The sequence below is a fragment of the Theileria parva genome, chromosome 1 (assembly GCF_000165365.1).
Source record: "Theileria parva strain Muguga chromosome 1, complete sequence, whole genome shotgun sequence".
Lineage (NCBI taxonomy): Eukaryota > Apicomplexa > Aconoidasida > Piroplasmida > Theileriidae > Theileria > Theileria parva.
In genome coordinates, this window is record NC_007344.1 from 2,433,972 (window position 1) to 2,455,250 (window position 21,279).

Below are 21,279 nucleotides of genomic sequence, written 5' to 3' on the forward strand. Positions count from 1 at the left end.
ATAAAATAAGTAATAATATAATTTGGAAGTAAAATATTAAAGATATATTCTGTAAGTATTTGTATCTACGGGGTCGAACTTGAAGCTTTTGTAAACGCGTTCGGCGACGGGGTTATTTGAGGTTAAATCTATCCTATTACACTTTAGAGTTGACTTACAAAAATCAATTATAAAAGATAACATATGAGTGAAAATGCCTTTGTTTCTATATTGAGGATCTACGATTACTCGTTCCAGCCGAGAATCAAATAATCTTCCCAAATGCGGCATTAAATATATCTCAAAATATCCAACCGCCTCCAAATCATTCACCAGTGAATCCGATTCATCTGTTAAATCTGATTTATTTGTTGAATCTGATTCATCTGTTAAATCTGATTTATTGGTTGAATCCGATTTATTTGTTGACTCGAGTAGTATTAAAAAAGGGTAAAAAAGTGGATTTGAGAGCATATTGTCGACGTATTCTTTGGAGTGATAGATGTGTGATCTTGAAACTTGTTCTACGAGTGGACGAACCTTCAGATATTCTTCATAGGTTTCCAAATTCTTAATCACCAGTTCCAAGCCGGAAAGGGTAAATTTCTCATTATAAGTTACTTTACTCTTAAGTAATCTCAACTGTAAATCAGATGATTCAACATCTTTACTCATCTGAAATTAAATATTAAATTTTAATAATATCTTTAACGCTAATTTTTGAGGGAATTAACTGCCTTTGTATGATTGGGAAATGAGGGTAAAAAATTAAAACTCATAGTTTTCATGAGAAATAATAATTTCTACATTAATACAACATCAATTTACCTATTTAATAATTTATTTACTCGGTACTTTGCACCATTCGTTGGAACAACCTTATAAACATATACACATAAATTTCCATAATTAATTAAGATAGTCTATATACTAGACTTTTGAATAATTTAATTGTTAATTATTGTATATTTATGTCTTTCTTTTGTTGTTTGTGAGAAGAATCCAACAATTTCCGTAACTTCAAATGGGTACACATTTCCCTGTAATCCCCAAACATCTCAACTATTAGTTTTAGCTTAATTCATCTGAATTCACCGTAATTTATCTTAATATCATAAATTTTCCCGATTGATGCGAATATTTGATGTTAGAATTGGGAAAATAATTTTATTGATATTGTATAATATTAGTTTCGTTGTTTGTGAAGTGGAATGCGATGATGATCATAAGTGCCAAGAAGGATCGAAATGTGTTAAAATCACTTTAGGCCAAAATAGTTACAATTTATGCGTTTGCGCCCCTGGATTCACAGGCTGGGATTGTTCAACTCCTATCGATTACTGTAATAAACACTGTAGACCCCTACAAACCGGAGTTTCCTGTAAACACACACTCTGCAATCAAGGTAACACATGACTTACCCATTTACTCCTAGGACAATGTATAAATTTGGAGGAGAGTCCCTATTATAGATGTGATTGCGGTGCATTTTATAAGGGCGAGAACTGTGAAATTGAGGATAACCCCTGTAGTTATCAGCGTAATAATCCTTGCGGGAACGGAGATTGCGAATTCGTACCCGGAATCTACCAAATCAACTGTAAATGCCATCCCGGATGGACCACCACACCTAACCAAATCAATACCAAATATACCTGGAATGGTGTCGATGTTCACATGACTCCACCCTGTCTAGGTAACACACACACTATACCACCATACATTATTAACTACTATTAACTATATTATATTATTGAGTGTGTAAGTTATTGAGTGTATAATGTGTTTAGAGGAATTGAAGAAAGGAATAACTGGTAGTGCTCCGATACTTGGCCCAAGTACTGATAAATTATAAAATATTTTTATAGACGCTAAGGTAGCTTGGTACGTGGTTTTAATAGTTTCTTGTATTCTCTTTGTATGGTTTACGGCGACGACACTCTATGAATTACTCGGGAAGAAAAAAGACTCGACCTGAAGAGATGAAACACTCCACTTCCAGTCCTAATCACAGTACCAATTCTAATCACAGTACCAAGTCAACCCCCAGGAAAAGGAAAGATAATTCTTCAAAATCTAAAAATTTTAACTTTTCAGTCAAGACACTAGGCGGAAATTTGAGTACATCCGAGTCAAGTTTAGCTCCAGCCAGTTCGAGTCTGGACCCTGATCCAGATGAATGTGCGCTGAGGTCATCCGAAGTGATAGATAATTTTAACTTAAACAATCTGAAACAGCTGGAGCAATGTTATTTCCACTGTTACACCGGACCAAACACACAAAATTATCAAGATCCAAATTCTCACGTACCAACTCTTAGAGGAACAAAGTTTGTGAGATCGAAGTTTGGTGTGTCGACGAAGTTTAGAGGATCAAAGTTTGGGGAACCGATGTTTCCAGCTTTTGAGATGGGTGAATCAGATGTTTCATCACAAAACTCACTATTAAATGATGTTTGGTTTGCGGAGTTTAATTTTCCGGTTGATTTGGAGACTTTTAAAGACATTGTAACCGATGCGGCCAGGTCACTGGAGGAAAAGGGGCCAGTGCCTAGAGTTAAGAAAACGTTTAAAAGTACAATTTTTGATCCTGAAATTGGTCAACACATAACGCACATTAGGAGATCTAGCACTGATTCCATTAGTTCAGTACGGAGTATCCGCAGCAGTCAAGATAGCTCACACCTGACAGAGGTTGGTATGGATCCAACCACCGACACACCTGTGGATACATCTGTGGATACAGCCGTGGATATGTCTGTGGATACGTCTGTTAGTTCAGCTGCAAGTCCTGAATTTAAACCGCACAGTGATTCAATTAACTACTTCCCCGACACTGACGACAGATACTACCCCGTAACCAAACGAGCCACATCCCACAAGAGGAATACCACACAACCTGTAAATATAGCCAAAAATTATCAAATTAATGATCCAAACACACAAATCGCAGACTCCCTCATCCCATCTGACACGCTCATCCCATCTGACACTCTCATCCCATCTAACACTTTAGACTCACAAACTGTAGGTCCATTGACTGTAGACCCAGAAACTCTAAACTCATCTAACACTTTAGACCCAGTGACTCTAGGTACAGTGACTGTAGACTCGGGTACAGATTCGTTAATGGCGAGAGGTTATAAATCGGAGGGAATGTTGTATAATTATGTGAAGCCTAGGATAAAGGATGTGTCATACTTGAAGAGTGATGGGTTTAAGCAAGTGTTGTCGAGGTGCCCATTTTTAAATGGGCCTAACATGGACAATAAAATCGCAATTGATAAATCACGCACAGTCATTAAAAAACTACTCAAACAGCACAATCAAAAACATTACGAAGATAACAAATATCACTTCCAACCCTTCATCGGTACAACACTTATACCAACGGACATACAACTATCACATTAACTATCACATTATTTAACCATTATAATATTTAACCATTATAATATTTAGCTAATATAATATTTAACCATTATAATATTTAGCTAATATAATATTTAACTGGTACAGTAAAATATGTTTGAGTAGGAGTTCGAAGGGGAAGATGTGAGAATGAGATATTGGAGGGGGTGAACCGTTCATTATATCACAGATTTACGAGTTCAGATCGCAGGAAATTGTGTAAAAGCCTAATGCCAAGAATTTATAAAAAATTCAAAAATCTCAACTACCTACAACACTCCGATAAAAAAACTCTACTCAAAGTACTCTTCACTTCTGTTACACATTTATCACTTATTTACTACGTAATCATTTGTTATTTGCTACGTAATTACTTATTTACTACGTAATCATTTGTTATTTGCTACGTAATCGGTGAATAATTGTGAGTAATTGATGATTTAGAGGATGAACATGGCGATTGATAATTATTTATCAATTTGTTTATCCAAGAAAAAGTGTAAGTTCTCAACATTAAACCTCTATTTTCAGACGAATTCATCTTTAGTGATGATTACCCACTCACTCAAGAACATTTTCATACACGTAACACCATTACCATACAAATACTATAACCATTACTATATATAACTATAATAATATAATAATAATAATGTGATTAGGAGGAGTGTATGGTGGAGTGATACCATGGCGTGTGAAGTATGTGAGTGGTGAGCCATTTCAACTTTTAAACTTCACGAATCATGCAACAAACATCGGACAAATCATCAAACAAATAATTAACAACTAATATATTATTCAAACTTTACATTTCCATTTCATTCCCATACTTCCAACTGTGTATACCATTGGTATTTCATTTGTAAACTTCAATCTGTGTATATCATATATCATTGGTAAACTTCGAATTTGGTGTTGATGAGGGCTTTTTGAGAGTCAGAAAGGTGTGAAAAAATGAGATCAAGTGATTTTTTAACGGGATCCTCAATTTCCTTTCTACCACAAACAAAAATACTACACCTTCCACACAACACCTCACTTAACAACGTTTCATTCGCCAAAATACCATCCTAAACATTAATCATACCAGTTATATATTACAGTATTAATATATTACAGTAGTAAAGTATAATAGTAGTAAGATAAGATAGTGGTAAGAATACTTGAACGTAGCATTTGGGAGTATTGGCTTCTCTGGAGAAGCAAGGAATTAAGGTCATTGAATCGCCAAATAACTTTTGATAGTGTTCAAGTTCACTCTTGTATAAAAATGTTGACGCATTTTGTATACCAAAAAATAATACTATCCTTCTAACAACCGGAACTAACTCTTTTTTACCCAGTGTTAACTCATTTTTACCCAGTGTCAACTCAATTTTATTAAGAGTTGACGTACTGTTGGATGTTTGATTCAGAATAGTCTTGAGGAATGCGCGGAAGGGTGAGATGCCAGTCCCGGTAGCAATGAGAATTAAGTTATTACTCTTGGCATCTTCCTCGGTTAAGATTAATTCCTTACCGAAAGGACCGGTAAGATCAACGGCAGTGCCCGGTTCACAGGCGGATAAGAATCTGGAGCAAACGCCGAGATTATCCTTAAAAGGCTTTGTAACTCGGATGCAAATTGAAAGTAAATTATCATCACCCGTCATCGACGGCGCAAGCGAATAAGATCTCGGCACATGACGCCGATTCGTACTCATACACAGCCCTAAAAATTTAATTACTGAATAATTATTGAGAAGTTAGAGAAATAATTGAGATGTTAAATAATTGAGATGTTAAATAATTGAGAAGTTAGATAAATAATTTGTAGAGCTGTGTGAGTGTTACCTGGAGGAATGACACCGCAGTATTGTCCTGGGAGGTAGGAGTATTCCCCGCGGTGATCAATTTCAATGTGATAGAAGTCACGATCCAAGTTATTCGTGCCAATTTTCCGTACCGAATTGATCCTACACCTCAACGGATTCCTCACCGTATAGCGCCTACTAATAATTTTTACACTATTCACATTAACTCACGGGGTAGCTGAAGGTTTTACCGTATCTTTTGAGGTATCTAAGGTGGGATTTGAGGGTTTTATGGTGTCATTTGGTAGTGTTAAGGTGTCATTTGGTAGTGTTAAGGTGTCATTTGGTAGTGTTAGGGTGTCATTTGATGTGATTAGTGTATTGGTAGAGGGAGATGAGAGATGATTTGGAGAAAGAGAATTTGATGAAAAATGTGTGAGAATTGAGGAGTTGGAGTGAAATTTGTAAGAATGGGAAAAAACTGAAAATCTGAAAAAATTAATAAATTATAAATTTTACCTTAGAATTAGAACCCATTTGAAAATACTAAACATTAGCCAAATGATAAATATTTATGATTAAACCAATCATAATTAAAATTATTATCTCAATTAAAATTATTATTTCAATTAAAATTACAAATATGTTACATTTTGAAAAATTAATTTATTTGCCCATGGAATCACAACTTACACTCTAAATTACCCACTGACTATATAAAAGTGTAAATATTTGTAACATATAAAATTATAATAATTTAATAATTTGACTTGAGCTAAATTATGGACGGGAATAAAGAATTTGATAAAGTTTTACTATCCACCGGAGAAACACTGACCGTTCCAATTATAACCCAGGAAGATGAACCTGATGACACTGTAGTCATAGAAAAGGTACAAAATGTTTGGGGGAGCAGCTCCGGCGCAGGTACCAATTCTACACAAATTTTACACAGTTACACAATTATACAGTTAAATAATTATACAATTTTACAATTATACAGTTACACGGTTAAATAATTAGTGAGTAATTAAAATGTGTGATGTGTTGTGTAGGGAGTGACTTTTTGGATAAGTATCGTAAGGGTAGGAACATAGAGATGCAGCGTTTGGAGGAGATGGACCGTAGGTGGCAGGAGGAGATGGAGAACAAGTTATTCCACTCTCAGAGGTTACACAGGATCCAGAAGGAAAATGATAAAACTATGAGGAGAAAATTAAAAAGAGATAAAAGAAAACAAAAAAATATAAAGAAAATTTTAACTCAAGCTGAGCAAACAGAATTTGACAATTTTAGGCCTGAAAACGAGAAGTTGGAGGAGGATTCTGGAGAAGCAAAAAGGCCTAGAGACAGTGAGTCTGAAATCGAGTCTGAGAGGGAAACTGAAGCCGAATGTGTAGCAGAAAATGACCCAGAGCGTGAGAGAGAATCTGTAAATTACCTGAGGAAGATGAATAAATTTATAATTTTAGATAAATCTGAAGATTTTTAAATAAAATTAATAAAATTTTAATATTTTAATAAATTTTACCGAATTTGTCCAATTTCACGAGATACACCAGATCTATTTATTCACTATAACACCACTTAGACTTCGCATCCACACTCACAAAATATTTTCAAATCGCTGTAATTTTATTACTAATCTCGTAAATTATTGTAAATTCTATTAATTTATTGTAAATAGTATTAAATTATTGTAAATACTATTAAATTATTGTAAAATTCTCTAAAAATTGTAGAATTGGTAAATTGTAAAATTCTTGAAAATTAAAGAATTTTGTAAAATTGTTCTAAAATCGTGAAGTTCTCAAAAATCAAACAATCTCTCTAAACATCTCTTAAACACTCCCTAAACATCTCTTAAACACTCCCTAAACATCTATTAAATACTGTGTAATATCGTTAAATACTTGGAAAGATTGTGAATACTTGGAAAAATTGATAGTGAAAATGTCTGGAATTAGGAGGAAGTTGATTAGTTTGATTGGCTCTGGAAACATTGGCGGGATCATGGGATATCTGTCACAACTAACCGAACTGGCAGATACCGTTTTCTTCGATATTGTCCCCAGTACTTATTTACTATAGTATATACTATACTTATATAGTTAACTAAATACCTATAGTTAACTGAGTAGTCAGTTGACTAAATAGTCATTTGACTGAATATTTGTAATGTGTTTGTAGATATTGGCGCTGGGAAATCGTTGGATATAATGCATGCGAATTCGATTCAGGGAAAGGCTTACAAATGTAAAGGCACCAACAACTACAAAGACATCGCCGGAAGTGATGTCTGCATCGTTACCGCCGGTGTATCCCAAACACTCAGTTACCTCATAAACTATAGTTAAATATATAATTAACTCCCTAATTATATACCGAATAGCCTAGTTGATAGTATACTATTGACAGTACCTCCTGGTACACGGTTCGAACCCCCCTACAACAAATTCTAAAACTATCATCTCCATAACAATAGTTAATATTCAATACCAGTAGTTAATATTAATAGTTAATACCAATAGTTAAGAGTTAACACTAAATACAAATAGTTAATAGTTAATGTATGGATTGAAAATATAGTTGGCGAAGGCTCCTGCGAAATCGAATGAGGAGTGGAATCGTGACGACTTGGTTGCGTTTAACGCTAAGATAATAACGGAGGTGGCTGAGAATATAAAAAAGTATGCCCCAAAGGCGTTTGTAATAGTGATTACAAATCCGATGGATGTTATGGTCCACTTAATGTTGAAGGTGACTGGTTTTTCAAAGAACATGGTCGTGGGTATGGGTGGCTTATTAGACTCCTCGAGGATGAACTGTTACATTGCTGAGAAGTTAGGCGTTAACCCGAAGTACGTCCACGGCAGTGTTATTGGCGCACATGGTGATAGTATGATCCCACTAGTGTCCCGCTCCACAGTCTACGGCATACCAATCCTCGACTTTGTAGAAAAAGGGTATCTGACCCATGAAGATATTAAGGAGATTGAGGAACGTACCATTACCTCAGCCATTGAAATACTGAAGTTGTACGGCTCAGGATCTTCTTACTTCGCACCGGCAACGGCCGCAATTGAGATGGCCTCGGCCTATCTTAATGATAAGAAATCTGTGTTCCCGTGCTCCTGTTACCTCGAAGGACAGTACGGACATAAAGAAGTCTACTGCGGCACTCCCGCAGTCATTGGCGCCAACGGAGTAGAGAAGGTACTCGAACTCAAACTCACACCACAAGAACAACAGAAATTCAATGACTCAATCAAAGAAATCAGACGACTAGAATCACTCATCAAATAATCCCTTACATGTTCACACCCTTTACACCTTTAGTTATCGTAACTATTGATTTATGTTAGTTATCGTAACTATGTTATGTGTTTAGTTATGGTAATTGTGGAGTTAGTATTTAAGAGGTTGGGAGTGGTGTTACCAAATGTGTTTGGCACCTGAGACAAAATTTTTTAATAAAATAAATTTTAAATATAAAATTTTAAATATAAATTTGTTAAAATAAATTTTAAAATAAAATTAGTATTTGTATGGATAAGTTATTATTATCGATAAAGAAGAAACGTGACGATCTTCAGCGTATTTTGGAATATTTCGTAAATTTATAAATAAATTTTTAGAGCTGAAAGGTGATAAAAAATGGATAAAGAGAGCGGATGAAGTTGAAAAGAGGAAATTAGAAGCCCAGGAACAACTCGAGAAACAAAACCAACTCAAAAAAAAATTAATCAACGATAATTTCAAAGTTTCTTCCACATCATAAATATTTTATTTTGTAGAAGATTGAGGAATTTTATGAAACCAACACAAATCTCGATTCAACCCATGATCCAACTCAAGGTATCACACATACCATCACTATACCATCACAAATACTATCAATATACTATTATTATACTATAATTATGCCATGATAATACTGTGAAAATACTGTGAAAATACTGTGAATACTGTGAATGTTGTGAAATGTTTAGATGTGTCTGTGGAGGAGGTGGTGAAGAGGCTTAGAAAGTTACGTCAGCCGATTGTATTCTTTGGCGAATCGCATAAGGAAAGGTAAAAGAATAATTAATATTACGTTTCAGGTGTCGGAGATTATTTTCTCAGGAAACTGACATAGATGATTTAGAAGCTAATCAGAATATCTACGTCGACGCTATCATGGGACGGTATTAACCAAACAACTAATATTTACCCTAGGAACAATTACCTCATCTCCAAATACACACACAAAAACCGTATCACCCTGCTCTACACACTATTTATATATTATCTATATAGTACCATAGTATAGAATTAGTATAGAATTATTAAGTGTTTGTATACTATTATTAGGTATTAGGTATAGTTATAGTATACTACTTAGTAATAGTGTAAGGAGTGGGTAGGGAGGCTCGAGGACCAGTCAATGGAGTAGGCTGGTCCGAGAGCGAAATTTTTCATTTTTGCTGCTCTTTTTTCCTCTCCAAATTTCTCACTCAGATTTCCTAATTTACCCATTATTCCATTTATTATACCATACAATAGTTGACTTTGTAGAATCGCAACTGGACTTCTTTGACGATTTCTCTGGATTACAACAAGATTCTAAACACTACAAGTACACCAACTTAACACAACTTACTCAATACAACTTTCTCAACTTACTTAACACATTAGTTGACACAACTTAATTGGGATAATTGTGTAGAGTATTTGAGTGGGTTTCGCGTATGTTGCGTGAGTGGGAGAGTCGGATAGTGGAGTCAAAGGGTGATCTAATAAAAGAGGGGAAGGAATTTGAGGCTAAAAAAAACGAAGCGATGCTAGTGCAGACGAAAAAAGATATTAAACCGCTGCTTAAACTAATCAAATCCAACAAACTAGACCAAGAAATCCTAGACAAAATGGAACAAATCGTCAATCACTGCAACAACGGACAATTCAAAAAAGCACACGACATCTACATGCTCCTAGCCATCGGTATTCACACCAATCTACACTCTATACACTTAGTTATACAGTTTGTACACTTAATTATACACTTTATACACTTTAAATACTTAATTATATACTTTAAATAGTTAATTATATAGTTAATTATATAGTTAATTATATAGTTAATTATACACTTTATATAGTTAATTATATACTTTATATAGTTAATTATATACTTTATATAGTTAATTATATACTTAATTATATACTTTAAATAGTTAATAAAGTTAATTAATGTATTAGGAAATGCGGCGTGGCCGATGGGAGTGACGATGGTTGGAATTCACGAGCGTGCTGGTAGGTCAAAGATCTTCACGTCGGAAGTGGCGCATATCCTAAACGATGAGACCACCAGGAAATACATTCAAATGTTCAAGAGACTCATCTCATTCTCACAGTCCAAATACGCCAAAGACCCCTCACAAATCATACAAATCTCAACCAACCACATTTAACCATTTTTTACTTAGTTTATTCATATATTGTGTTAATTATGTTAATTGTGTAATAATGTGTTAGAAGTGTTGACTATATGTGTGGTTGGAAGGTTAGGTGAATAATTTGGAGAAATTTTTTAAATGTATAGTAAATTGTTTATTTTCGTGGAATCTTGATATTTTGTAATAATGTAAAATATTTTATAATGTAAAATTTTGTAAAATTGGAATCTTGTAAAATGTAGAATATTGTAAATTGCCCGGCACCGGTAAAAATTGTAGTAGTAAAAGTTTAAGTTTATAAAGCGTAAAAATGACAAGTCAAGAGCTGAAATCTGGACCTACAACCTCAGTAGAAATCCTCACCTCCAAAGACGCCTCCTCCTTCAAAACCATGATGGTAACACTTATTCACTCATTTTTCATTCATTTATTCATTTATTTATTCATTTATTTACTTATTTATTCATTTATTTATTTATTGGTTTGAGCGAAATTATGTAATTTTAACACTTCTGTGGCCTAAATTTGGTCAATTTACGCTCAAATACTTAATCTATTCCCATAACTAAGCTAAAATATATTAGGAGTTATACCATAATAAGAGTCACAAGAAGGCTATGAAGATAGCGGAAACGTTGCTGTCGAGGCACCCGAACCACGGCGAGACTTTATCTGTAAAAGCATTACTGATGTTATGCCTAGAGCCTACGCGTGAGGACGAGATAGTAGAAGTGGCAAAACGAGGTTTAAGGAACGGGATAAACAGTTACTTATGCTGGTACTCGCTGGGTGTGGTCTACAGGCATATCAAAAGGTATAAAGACGCCGTAAAATGTTTTGTGATGGCGTTTAAGCTGGATCCGCACAATGACAGATTACTGAGGGAAATCTGTTGCCTGGAGATCGAGTTGAATGACTACTCGGGGTTCAGGAAATACGCGAGTGTGCAGCTGAAGCTGAAGTCTAAAGAGTACAGGGAATGGGTAATATTTGCGTTTTCGCAGCATTTGTGCGGGAACCTGGCAATTAGCTGTGAGATTTTAGAAGAGGCAGATAAGCTTTTCATGGGCAGCTACAGAGTAGATGACCTGGAACTAAGCGAGTCAATCATGTACAGAGCAATGCTATACGAACACCTGGGCGAGTTTAACAAGTGCACAGAGCTACTAACTACTAAATCCTATCAACTTAAGGATAAAGTAACTTATCTAGAACTTTTGGCAAAGTGTTACTACTTTGGAAATCACCCGACAGAGGCACACGAAACTTATAAAAAACTCATACAAATGTGCCCAGGCAATGTCAGATTTGTACTTTTATACTTTCTAACACATCCAAATGTTAAGATCAGGGCACTCTTTCACTTTTCCCATTGCTACACTAAACCTCTCAGAGGCTCAATCTATCAAGAAAAATTATTAACAGACGCACAAATTTTTACTGAGTCTGAAAAGTTAATTACTGAGTCTGAAAAGTTAACAGAAGGTAAAAAGTTAACTGATGCTCAAAAGTTAACACACGGTGAAAATCCAATAGAAGGTAAAAATCTGTCAGAAAGTGAAAAACTAAACCCTATCAGTGATGACACACCTGATGAGACATGTGTCTACATGTTGAGTGATGAGATATTTGACTTGGATGGTGAGTATTCGTCGGGTGGTTGGATGTTGGAGAGTAAGTTACATCACAGTTTCGACCGTTACGTACGCCGTATGAACATGTGTAACAATGTAACATATAGGAATTCTCATACATTCCCCCAGTTTATGTATAAAGTAGTGAAAAATTTGGATCTGAGGTCACTGCCAACGCCGGACAAGATTCTCTCTGTAGACGAGTTAATTAAGGTAATTAACTGTTATTTAGATCCCACACCCTTGGCGAATTGTGTTCCGTACTGTAAGTATAGAAAATTTTTAAAACGCGATTCGTACCCGCTGGTGTTTCAGCTACGGCAACTGTCACAGTATGAGGAGTTGCTACTCCTGGAGCAACTTGACGCCATGAATTTGAAGGACAGATTTGTCTTTGCGATGCTTGAGTTTTTGTTCAGCTCCGATGAGATTTTCCACGCCAGAGCTGAAAAATACATTAAACAGTCGATCCGGGACGGCAAAGTCAACATCCTCAAATCATTCACACACGCACTCACCTTTAAAAAAGCGTACATACTACTCTATCTCACACACAACTTGTGTAAACCAGTTGACACGGTGAATGGTGAGGAAAGAATTAGTCATAATTACCAGAAAGTGCTGGTTACCCTATTGCTAGCACAACTGTATGACTACCTAGGCGCATACTCCACTGCATTACAGGTTGTAAACGAGGGTTTTAGAATAACAAATACGTCACCCGATCTACTATGTTTGAGGGGTAAGATTAATAGGCATTTGGGAGATTTGAGGAGTAGTTGTGAGGACTACTGTGTGGCTGGTGACTTGGACAGGAGTGACCGTCAGACCAGCGCCAAGTGTGCCAAAGCGATTCTCAGGACTAACGAATTCTCATTAGCGCAAAAGAAATGGAAATCATTCCTCACCGAAGACGTTTGTCACAGGAATGACAAGGACACACCACCCGAAATTCCCTCGTTCAAATTCCTACTCCTACAAGCCACACTACTATACCAACTTCATCAACATTACATATTAGACACAATTTTTAAGGGTAATCATAAGGATTCAGATGTACCCGTTACACCGGACAACAGAATGACACAGTTTGACAGTGTTACAGCAGGTGACAGTGTGACAGAAACACCGTGTGACAGATGGTTAAAAGAATCGTTTGGAGTGTATAAGAATGTGTTGGAGAGGCATATGGAGATTTATGTGAATCAGTTGGACTTTCACAATTACTGTCTAAACCGCCTGTCGTACAGAGTTTACTACAACTTTCTAAAACTCCGAAACCAACACTGCAACCAAGGCTACTTCATCAAAGCGCTCAAAGGGCTCATCAGAACAGCTCTAGAACTCTTTCACTCCACTACTACTACTGGTGATGATGATAATAATAATTGTGTAGTGTATTGTGTGAATAAGATGAGGATGGTGTTGTGTCAGCGTGTGTTTGATGCTGGGTTATATCATTTATTCTATGAGTTGGCGGAGATGAGGGGAATGAGTGTGTTATTCAAGTTACAGTGCATAATGCGGTGTTACTACAGCGCAAGGTGTGATAAATACAACCCCCACCTCACACAGTTAATACACCACTTTCTCTCACACAACACCAAATTCACACACTTTGAAGCCACCTTAGTGAATAAAATGCTAAGAATTTGTAGTCCCAATAACTTTACCCGTGCAAATCACACTGTAGAGATTACTGTAGAGAATACTGTAGAGTGTAGTGTGGTGGAGGACTATGTGAATAATGTGTTGGAGTATGTGTTGAGTGAGAGGTATGAGTATAAGGGTGTGATGGCGTTGGTGTTTATGGGTTATAACTATAGGGAAAAATCATTTTTGGAGTTGCTTTTTCTCAACGCGAATTCGCTCTACGAGGGGATTAATTTCAGGGACTTCCTCAAAGTTAAGAAATTATTATCCAAAGCCATTTACACCTGCAATAACCTCAATAACCAACTCTTCCTCAAACTACAACTCGAACAACTCATCACACTCTTCCCAAACCAACTATTGTATCCCCAGAGTAATTTGTAATCTTCTTGGACTAATTTGTAATCTTGAACTAATTGTAACATTGTATTATGGTGGAAGGCGGAGTTGAATAATTTTATATAATTTGTATGTTTTAAATATGGAATTTTTTTTATTTTAAATTTTATTTTTTCCTCCTCAGAGTTTTGTTTTTCTTCTCAGAGTTTTATTTTCCTTCTCAGAGTTTTATTTTCCTTCTCAGAATTTTATTTTCCTTCTCAGAATTTTATTTTTTGTCTTCAATCATGATTATGTTAAATTGTTTTTTCAAGATTAATCGCATTTCAAATGTTAAATTTACAAGGTAAATGTAATAAATTGTAAATCTCAAATCAACAAATAAGCTCAAAATTACCCAAATAGAGGTAAAAAATTCTCCAAATCCATCTAAATCCAGCCATAAATTAACTAAAATTAGGTGGAAAATTGTAAAATATCAGTCATAAATCGTCTAAAATAAGTAAAATATTAAGTGAAAAATTGTCTAAATTAACTGGAAAATTATCCAAAATTGAGTCAAAAATCGTCTAAATTAGGTGAAAAACTGTCTAAATCCAACCATAAAATTGTCTAAATTAGGTGAAAAATTTTAAAATATTAAGCCTAAATTATCCAAAATCGAGTCAAAAGTCATCCAAATTAAGCCAAAAATAGGTGAAAAATCTACCATAAATCATCTAAATTAAGCCAAAAATAGTGAAAAATCAACCATAAATAGTCTAAATTAGCTGAAAATTCAACTGAAAATCGTCTAAATCGAGTCAAAAATCGTCAAAAATTAACTCAAAAATCATCCAAATTAAGCCAAAAATAGGTGAAAAATCAACCAAAAATCATCCAAATTAAGCGAAAAATAGTCCAAATTAACCGTAAATCATCCAAAATTAAGCCAAAATTAATCCAAAATTAAGCGAAATTAACCTGGAAATAGTGTAAAATGAAGTGTATAATAGTGTTTTTGGTACTGTTTGAGTGTGCTGTGGCGCAGCCTACGGCCCCTGTAAACTTAGTGTTAAACATATTAAAGCGTAGGCCTAGGGGATTTAAAGTACTGAGGCAGAATTACTACGGCATTGACGCTTTGGTTTACACTGCCGATGGAATTATCGCCGAGGTCAGGGACTCAAATGGTAACATCTGGCGCAGCGACAAATCAATTGCATCCACGAGGGTCACAACTTTTAAAAAAGACTCGAGGCTACTTCACATACACTCCGTAACCACCAGTGGGAAGCATCTGACGCATTATTTCTACAGGTCTGGCCGTGTCTGGAACGAGGTTGACAGTAAGTATTTTTACGACGAATTTGACGTTGCGAGGTTAGAATCCTCAGCGGTAGGAGTTCACACTTTGTATTTAAATGACAGAAACTCACACAGGCGTGTGATTTGGAACCACGCGGACACACGTTACGGCGCCTACGCGCCAGCCTCCGGGATGAGATTAGACAAGGTCTGTGACGTCAATTGGGGTCACATGTGCGTTAAATCCGTCTGGAGTAGGAGGAAAAACGAGTATCTCCTGTTTTCCTCAGTGTATCCCAGGGACAAACCCACACTCGTCTACCTCGTGCTATCAGACGGCTTTGAAATTACTGAACAATATTACGAAAAAATTGGAGTCATAGGCCGGTGGACACAAATCGAACGTGAGAAATTTGTTAGTAAAGTGTTTGATCACGTGGATCTCACAAGTTTGGACTTGGACGTCGGGGTAGACTTTGAAAATGTGAACAAGGAAAAAGTATACACAAGCTCATTTGGCATTGAAAGAACTGTCCACATTGCGTATCCAAGACCTGGGACAACAATTTCAGCCGTCACCGTAGGCGAGTTAATCATCTGGAAATCAACATCATTCGATAAATGTGACTACGCATGTCTTATTACAGCGCCAGAAGTGCCTCTTCTGGCTTATTTACTCCTCACTGATGGTCTGGATAGGAGAATTGAATACTTCCTAAACCAAAATAAACTCTGGATTCCCATCGAAAAATCAACATTCTACCAACACCTCACACAACTCAATTGTAACACCAACAACTCTGTTGATGACAATGTGAACCCTGGGGATAATGTGAACCCTGTGAACAATGATATGCATTTGGAGATGAGTAGTTTTAGGAATAGGCGTGGTTTGTTGATAAGAACGTATCGTAGTTGTGTGAAAGATTCGAGGGGTACAATAGTATTAACCCATGGGATAGGGTTGCATTTTATAGAAGTGGCCATGAGGGCGAATTTGGACTGGAATTACGCCAATTTCGGCTTCATAACACATCCGTTCCTCATCTGCCCAGACACTTACTACTACAACTTCAGACGCCACAACGGGGACAGATTCAGACATATTTTCGAGTATAATTTTGATTCTCCCCTGTTACCCACGGGGTTACTGAGGAACTTTGAGTATTCCGGCGGTCTAATGCAATTGTTTAATCAGTTGGGATACGACGTGTACGGCATGGATTTGCAGTCTAACGGATTTTCCGAGAGTTATGACTCGTTAAAATCACACGTGTGTGGGTCCAAAGACTACCTCGACGATATGGTCCAGTTTTTACACATTGTGCTGGAGAATAAGTTTAAAGATCCAGCCGAGTGGACGGCCAATCCCACGTTCAACAGGGGCAAAAACCCTGTGATACTATTCGGGTTCTCATTTGGCGCTAACCTGTCCATCCGCACAATCCAAGAACTTGTCAAGAGAAATACATCTATAGATAAAACTGGTGGCAATGAGAGAATGGGGGACACTCTGAGGATAGTGGACGGCGTGGTGTCATTGTCGGGAATGTTGAATATGGAATCGCACCTGGGAACGAGATTCAAAACGCTAATGGCCACATTCATCAGAATCTGCGCCGCACTCATTCCCAGAAAGATTATCAAATTTAAACCACTCCCAGTCTTCAACCAGTCCTACCCCTACTCCATACTTCTCAACGTACACAAATATTAGTCAACTAATTAACGAATTTTGACTATTATTTACCTATTTTTACTATTATTTATCTATTTTTACCATTATTTATCTATTTTTACCGTTGTTTAAGTTATAATCTTAATGTACGGTGTAGGACGACAAATTTTACCCGCCCAGGTTTAGTTGGAGGATGGCGTTGTATATTTTATTATACGCTAGACGCGTTATCAAGAACATGAAATTCTATCCCAAGGACCTGCCAACCCTAGTCATACACTTCAAAGATGATCCCGCATGCTCCTTTCAAGTATTCACACAATTATTATAGTATTGTATAGTATAGTTAGTATAGTTAGTATAGTTAGTATAGTTAGTATAGTTAGTATAGTTAATATGGTTAATATATGTAATAGTATGTTAATGTTGGTATAGGGAGTGCGAGATTTGTTATCGGTGAGTGGTGGGTATGATGTGAGATCGGTGGAGATAAACGGGAACATACATCACTCGTACAAACCCGAATACATACACATGGTCTCCAAATACTTCCAAGAGTGGATCAATCATCACTTCAACACTTAATATTCTCAACATACACTATACCATACTATACATATTATATACTATATAATATACTATATATTATATACTATACTATATATACATAATGTATATTGGTATGTGTATAGTAGTAGGAGTATAATAGGGTATATTCTATAGTATTACTATAGTAATGTTCAAGAGATTAATCATACTATATAACACTTAATAATGATTATTAACGTTGTAACAAGGTTAAATAATGTGCATAACATGGACATTTAGATACTGTGTCAAGACGGTGATGTGTCAGTTATACCCTAGGTAATACACTCCAATAGATAATTATGTTATAAACCTCTATCTTAAAGGTGTTAATTACGTATAAATCACCCCTTTAAACACTTCTTTAAACAGTTAAACACATATTATCTAAGTATTATCTAAGTATTATCTAAGTATTATCTAAGTATTATTTGAGTATTATTTGAGTTTTAAGCTGTAATTTCCCCGGTTAAAATGAAGTATATACACTTTATTTCTACTATTGAAATATTATACTAACTACATACTATAAATACAGGAGTAAAGTGTGATAAATCTGATTTTGTGGAAAATTACAAATTTGGGTAAAAAATAAAAATAGAATTTTTTCATCAAAAACAATATAAATTTTATGTGAACAGTGGGAAGATTGGAGATTCGGGTGATAATTCTGTTACGAGTGCCCTACACGCACAGTGAGTGAAAGTGCACTTTAAGAAATGAGATTACAATTGTCTAAACCGGCTCTAAACCATGTAAAATATTCTCCTCTCAACTGTCTACTCAGCTCTCAAATGTGTAGCCAAATTGCCAGTTAATTTTCTCAACTTTGGAATAAATTTACCCAAATTTACCCAAATTTAACGAAATTTAACGAAATTTAACCAAATTAATCTTCCAAAATTTTTAAACTACAATTTTTAAACTTAACTCTTACTTTTCTCAATATTCCTGAAATTTCCTGAAATTTTGTGAATATTCTTGGAAATTTGTGAATATTTGTGAGTATTATTGGAAATTTGACGAAATTATCTTATGGTAATGTCAACTGATTTATACCGTGGGATGGGATTGGAGAGTCTGAAAGCGCATGAGTTGTCGTTCCTGCTGAGTGGTTTGTGTGAGATGGGAACTCGTGTGCCACAGCTTACAAAATCTGTAATCGACTCTTTTGGCAAAGTTTTAGACATTTTCGACGAGAACATACAACTCAGAATTCCACCATTTGATCCCAACACTGCTTACACAGACCCGACAGACACTACTGATACACCTGTGGTATCCGAGTTTCAACTACCTTTCAACGTCGAATTCCTAGGCAAACGCACGCTTACACATTATAACAAATATCTGTCCCGTAATCCCCTCAACACTGTAGACACTGGGGACACAGTAACAGGGGACACTGTGGGATTAGACACCAGACTGTGTACGAATTGTTACATGTCACTGGGTACAGCTTATTGTTCTGAGTGTTCTGATTACGTGTGTAACACTTGTGCTAAACACTGTCACGGTGACCGGGTTACCCCTGTGCCTATGGAGTGTCTAACTCTATCCCTTACAACCCTGCCCAAATCACTTGTTTATGAGGATTGTACTGTCCACTCGGGTGATAAGCTTATGTTTTCCTGTGTTAATTGTCATTTCCTACCCCTGTGTCCCCGGTGTAAAGTTGACCATGACACTGTGCACCGGGTCATAGTGTTGGAATTAGCCGTCACCGAGGTGAAGGAATTTATCAACGACTGTGTCACTTCGTTGTTGGAGAGGAGTAACTCAATAGCCCCCGTAGTCCCAGAGCTTAACCAATTGCTACACAGTTCCAAAAGTTTTATATCATTTTGTAACAGATCACTACGGTGCGGGTTACAAAGTGTTAACGATTCTATCCACAATAAGCAATCCGCATTCCACGGCGAAATCAACAACCTTCAACTTCTGTCCTCCAACAATCTCAATAAACTATTGAAATTAAGTAACAAGTATGATAAATATTTATTGGGGAAGATGGACCAGTTGAGACAGTTGAGTGGTATAAAGGACCCGGGGCTGGGTCTTAATATGTTCGTAGAACTAAAGGACACATATGAATCGTTACTATGGCATAATGAAGATTTACCAGACCTAACACTTGAGATTCCACACTGGCAATTGAACACGGGGAATGTCAATAATCTACTCGCAGACACCGAACTCAGGATTAATCATACAATGGAACTCTTTCTCACACTGTTCCAGTATATCAAGGAAGATTCCACTAGGACTAAGGAGTGTATTCTCAATATTGTTAAACACAATCCCGTAAGGGGTAGTAAGGATAGGGTTAGTAGGGATAGTAGGGATAGTAAGAATAGTGTTGGGGATGTGGGAGATGTGTTGAGTGATCGTGTGATGGGACCTGACACCGTAACGCAAATGACAGGAGTATTTTGGAGAAAAGACTACATTCACCGAATCGTATGCAAACGAACCATTCAACTACACAACCACAAACTCTACGTCCTATCACATCACACACTCTCTACTCAGTCTGGTGATATTACACACAATACTCAGTCTGGTGATATTACACACACTACTGATAGTATACACACTGGTGATGTGGAATCGGTGATAGACTTGGGATCGGTGTGGGTGAGAGGATTTGAGGATGGTGAGTTGTCGGAGTTTTCAAAGTTGGTGCGGGTTGGCGCGCCAAACGGGTTCGAGTTAGTGGAGCAAAGGAGGAACCAGATGCGCGTCTGGTCATTCACCAACGAGTCAAGACATTTAGTCCTCCTGTGGACCTCGAAACTCAAAGTTGCCTCTGCCAATGCCAGGAAATTGTTGCACAAAGTTGATCTCACGCAACTAGGACTAAACAAGGATTTTGTACTCCCAGTGCCGCCCACCAAGAATATTAATAGTAATGTAGACAGTGGAAATAATAGTGTAAAAAGTGTAAATAATAGTGTAAATAGTGTAAACAGTGGTGTAAATAGTGTAAAAAGTACTGTGGGAACAATGGGAATAGTTGAGAGGGAGTACAATTTTAAAGAAGTGTCCGAGGCGTTGAAGAAGATAAAGCAAGATTCAACGTTACTCTACGACAAGTGCTTTCACACCAACTCACCCAAGTCACACAACACTGTCAACACGGTAAATAGTGCTGTAAACAACACTTTAAATAGTAATAAGAGTGTAAACAGTGTAGATAATGAGAATAGTGTAGATAGTGTGTTGGTGTGTGGCGGTCGTTATAGGATCCCGAGTCCGAGTAGTGTCAAGAGGGAGAGGGCAGTGAATTTTGAGTCATTTGAGTCCAAAGGGGTGGAGGTGCCGGAATTCGAATTTCAACCACAAATCACATCGCCCAAATCCATACACAAGTTTTTCCTATCACATACTTAAATTTTTAATTTTTTTCCAATATTATTTATTTTATTTTATTATTTAATTATTTTTATTATTTTTAAATTTTTATAAATTTTTATAAAATTT

The 21,279-nt window shown here is 36.3% G+C and overlaps 10 protein-coding genes across 10 annotated transcripts; 8 read left to right on the forward strand and 2 right to left on the reverse strand.

The window, feature by feature from the left end:
• Positions 1-21: 21 nt before the first annotated feature.
• Positions 22-808, reverse strand: TpMuguga_01g02065 (Acetyltransferase (GNAT) family protein). The gene has a single exon (XM_061305175.1). It carries the CDS (start codon positions 652-654, stop codon positions 37-39), a length of 618 nt encoding a protein of 205 aa, XP_061162055.1. The 5' UTR covers positions 655-808; the 3' UTR covers positions 22-36.
• Positions 809-895: 87 nt separating this feature from the next.
• On the forward strand, positions 896-1,957 carry TpMuguga_01g02085 (putative integral membrane protein; the record flags this gene model as incomplete). Its single annotated transcript, XM_061305179.1, has 4 exons — positions 896-1,384; positions 1,415-1,675; positions 1,770-1,817; positions 1,848-1,957. Exons 1-4 carry the CDS (start codon positions 1,111-1,113, stop codon positions 1,955-1,957), a joined length of 693 nt encoding a protein of 230 aa, XP_061162056.1. The 5' UTR covers positions 896-1,110.
• Positions 1,958-1,961: 4 nt separating this feature from the next.
• On the forward strand, positions 1,962-4,197 carry TpMuguga_01g02090 (uncharacterized protein; the record flags this gene model as incomplete). Its single annotated transcript, XM_061305180.1, has 5 exons — positions 1,962-3,351; positions 3,516-3,691; positions 3,834-3,888; positions 3,921-3,974; positions 4,052-4,197. 5 exons carry the CDS (start codon positions 1,962-1,964, stop codon positions 4,177-4,179), a joined length of 1,803 nt encoding a protein of 600 aa, XP_061162057.1. The 3' UTR covers positions 4,180-4,197.
• Positions 4,104-5,799, reverse strand: TpMuguga_01g01180 (Oxidoreductase NAD-binding domain protein). Its single transcript, XM_061305159.1, has 5 exons — positions 5,702-5,799; positions 5,414-5,671; positions 5,223-5,380; positions 4,553-5,100; positions 4,104-4,459 (listed from the first exon to the last, which is right to left on the reverse strand). The coding sequence occupies exons 1-5, from the start codon at positions 5,734-5,736 to the stop codon at positions 4,280-4,282; spliced, it is 1,179 nt and encodes a 392-aa protein (XP_061161724.1). The 5' UTR covers positions 5,737-5,799; the 3' UTR covers positions 4,104-4,279.
• A 105-nt stretch (positions 5,800-5,904) lies between these two features.
• On the forward strand, positions 5,905-6,711 carry TpMuguga_01g01181 (uncharacterized protein). The gene is made up of 2 exons (XM_761609.2): positions 5,905-6,109; positions 6,238-6,711. The coding sequence occupies exons 1-2, from the start codon at positions 5,965-5,967 to the stop codon at positions 6,672-6,674; spliced, it is 582 nt and encodes a 193-aa protein (XP_766702.1). The 5' UTR covers positions 5,905-5,964; the 3' UTR covers positions 6,675-6,711.
• Positions 6,712-6,799: 88 nt separating this feature from the next.
• TpMuguga_01g01182 (lactate/malate dehydrogenase) lies at positions 6,800-8,503 on the forward strand. Its single transcript, XM_761610.2, has 3 exons — positions 6,800-7,256; positions 7,373-7,500; positions 7,772-8,503. The coding sequence occupies exons 1-3, from the start codon at positions 7,136-7,138 to the stop codon at positions 8,486-8,488; spliced, it is 966 nt and encodes a 321-aa protein (XP_766703.1). The 5' UTR covers positions 6,800-7,135; the 3' UTR covers positions 8,489-8,503.
• Positions 8,504-8,679: 176 nt separating this feature from the next.
• Positions 8,680-10,778, forward strand: PRPF18 (Prp18 domain protein). Its single transcript, XM_761611.2, has 9 exons — positions 8,680-8,779; positions 8,821-8,945; positions 8,980-9,040; positions 9,175-9,256; positions 9,286-9,369; positions 9,401-9,438; positions 9,740-9,800; positions 9,891-10,162; positions 10,421-10,778. Exons 1-9 carry the CDS (start codon positions 8,731-8,733, stop codon positions 10,630-10,632), a joined length of 984 nt encoding a protein of 327 aa, XP_766704.1. The 5' UTR covers positions 8,680-8,730; the 3' UTR covers positions 10,633-10,778.
• A 149-nt stretch (positions 10,779-10,927) lies between these two features.
• On the forward strand, positions 10,928-14,288 carry Naa15 (NMDA receptor-regulated protein 1 family protein; the record flags this gene model as incomplete). The annotated part of the gene is made up of 2 exons (XM_761612.2): positions 10,928-11,014; positions 11,202-14,288. The coding sequence occupies 2 exons, from the start codon at positions 10,928-10,930 to the stop codon at positions 14,286-14,288; spliced, it is 3,174 nt and encodes a 1,057-aa protein (XP_766705.2).
• Positions 14,289-14,949: 661 nt separating this feature from the next.
• TpMuguga_01g02645 (Alpha/beta hydrolase family protein) lies at positions 14,950-17,814 on the forward strand. Its single transcript, XM_761614.2, has 3 exons — positions 14,950-17,232; positions 17,366-17,518; positions 17,644-17,814. The coding sequence occupies exons 1-3, from the start codon at positions 15,223-15,225 to the stop codon at positions 17,791-17,793; spliced, it is 2,313 nt and encodes a 770-aa protein (XP_766707.2). The 5' UTR covers positions 14,950-15,222; the 3' UTR covers positions 17,794-17,814.
• Positions 17,815-18,528: 714 nt separating this feature from the next.
• TpMuguga_01g01187 (uncharacterized protein) lies at positions 18,529-21,213 on the forward strand. Its single transcript, XM_761615.2, has one exon. The coding sequence runs from the start codon at positions 18,832-18,834 to the stop codon at positions 21,187-21,189; it is 2,358 nt and encodes a 785-aa protein (XP_766708.2). The 5' UTR covers positions 18,529-18,831; the 3' UTR covers positions 21,190-21,213.
• Positions 21,214-21,279: the final 66 nt, after the last annotated feature.

Bases quoted from the DNA above. Each gene is read 5' to 3' on its own strand.
- TpMuguga_01g02065 (XM_061305175.1), bottom strand. From the start codon at position 654: ATGAGTAAAGATGTTGAATCATCTGATTTACAGTTGAGATTACTTAAG.
- TpMuguga_01g01180 (XM_061305159.1), bottom strand. From the start codon at position 5,736: ATGTTTAGTATTTTCAAATGGGTTCTAATTCTAAG. The intron at 5,672-5,701 runs GTAAAATTTATA...TAATTTTTTCAG, and splicing joins AAATGGGTTCTAATTCTAAG to ATTTTCAGTTTTTTCCCATT. The intron at 4,460-4,552 runs GTATTCTTACCA...ATTAATGTTTAG, and splicing joins CTCCCAAATGCTACGTTCAA to GATGGTATTTTGGCGAATGA.
- TpMuguga_01g01181 (XM_761609.2), top strand. From the start codon at position 5,965: ATGGACGGGAATAAAGAATTTGATAAAGTTTTACTATCCACCGGAGAA. The intron at 6,110-6,237 runs GTACCAATTCTA...TGTGTTGTGTAG, and splicing joins GGGGAGCAGCTCCGGCGCAG to GGAGTGACTTTTTGGATAAG.
- TpMuguga_01g01182 (XM_761610.2), top strand. From the start codon at position 7,136: ATGTCTGGAATTAGGAGGAAGTTGATTAGTTTGATTGGCTCTGGAAAC. The intron at 7,257-7,372 runs GTACTTATTTAC...ATGTGTTTGTAG, and splicing joins TTTCTTCGATATTGTCCCCA to ATATTGGCGCTGGGAAATCG. The intron at 7,501-7,771 runs GTATCCCAAACA...TTGAAAATATAG, and splicing joins TCTGCATCGTTACCGCCGGT to TTGGCGAAGGCTCCTGCGAA.
- PRPF18 (XM_761611.2), top strand. From the start codon at position 8,731: ATGGATAAGTTATTATTATCGATAAAGAAGAAACGTGACGATCTTCAG. The intron at 9,801-9,890 runs GTACACCAACTT...ATAATTGTGTAG, and splicing joins CAAGATTCTAAACACTACAA to AGTATTTGAGTGGGTTTCGC. The intron at 10,163-10,420 runs GTATTCACACCA...TTAATGTATTAG, and splicing joins CTACATGCTCCTAGCCATCG to GAAATGCGGCGTGGCCGATG.
- TpMuguga_01g02645 (XM_761614.2), top strand. From the start codon at position 15,223: ATGAAGTGTATAATAGTGTTTTTGGTACTGTTTGAGTGTGCTGTGGCG. The intron at 17,233-17,365 runs GTACACAAATAT...TGTACGGTGTAG, and splicing joins CCTACTCCATACTTCTCAAC to GACGACAAATTTTACCCGCC. The intron at 17,519-17,643 runs GTATTCACACAA...ATGTTGGTATAG, and splicing joins ATCCCGCATGCTCCTTTCAA to GGAGTGCGAGATTTGTTATC.
- TpMuguga_01g01187 (XM_761615.2), top strand. From the start codon at position 18,832: ATGGTAATGTCAACTGATTTATACCGTGGGATGGGATTGGAGAGTCTG.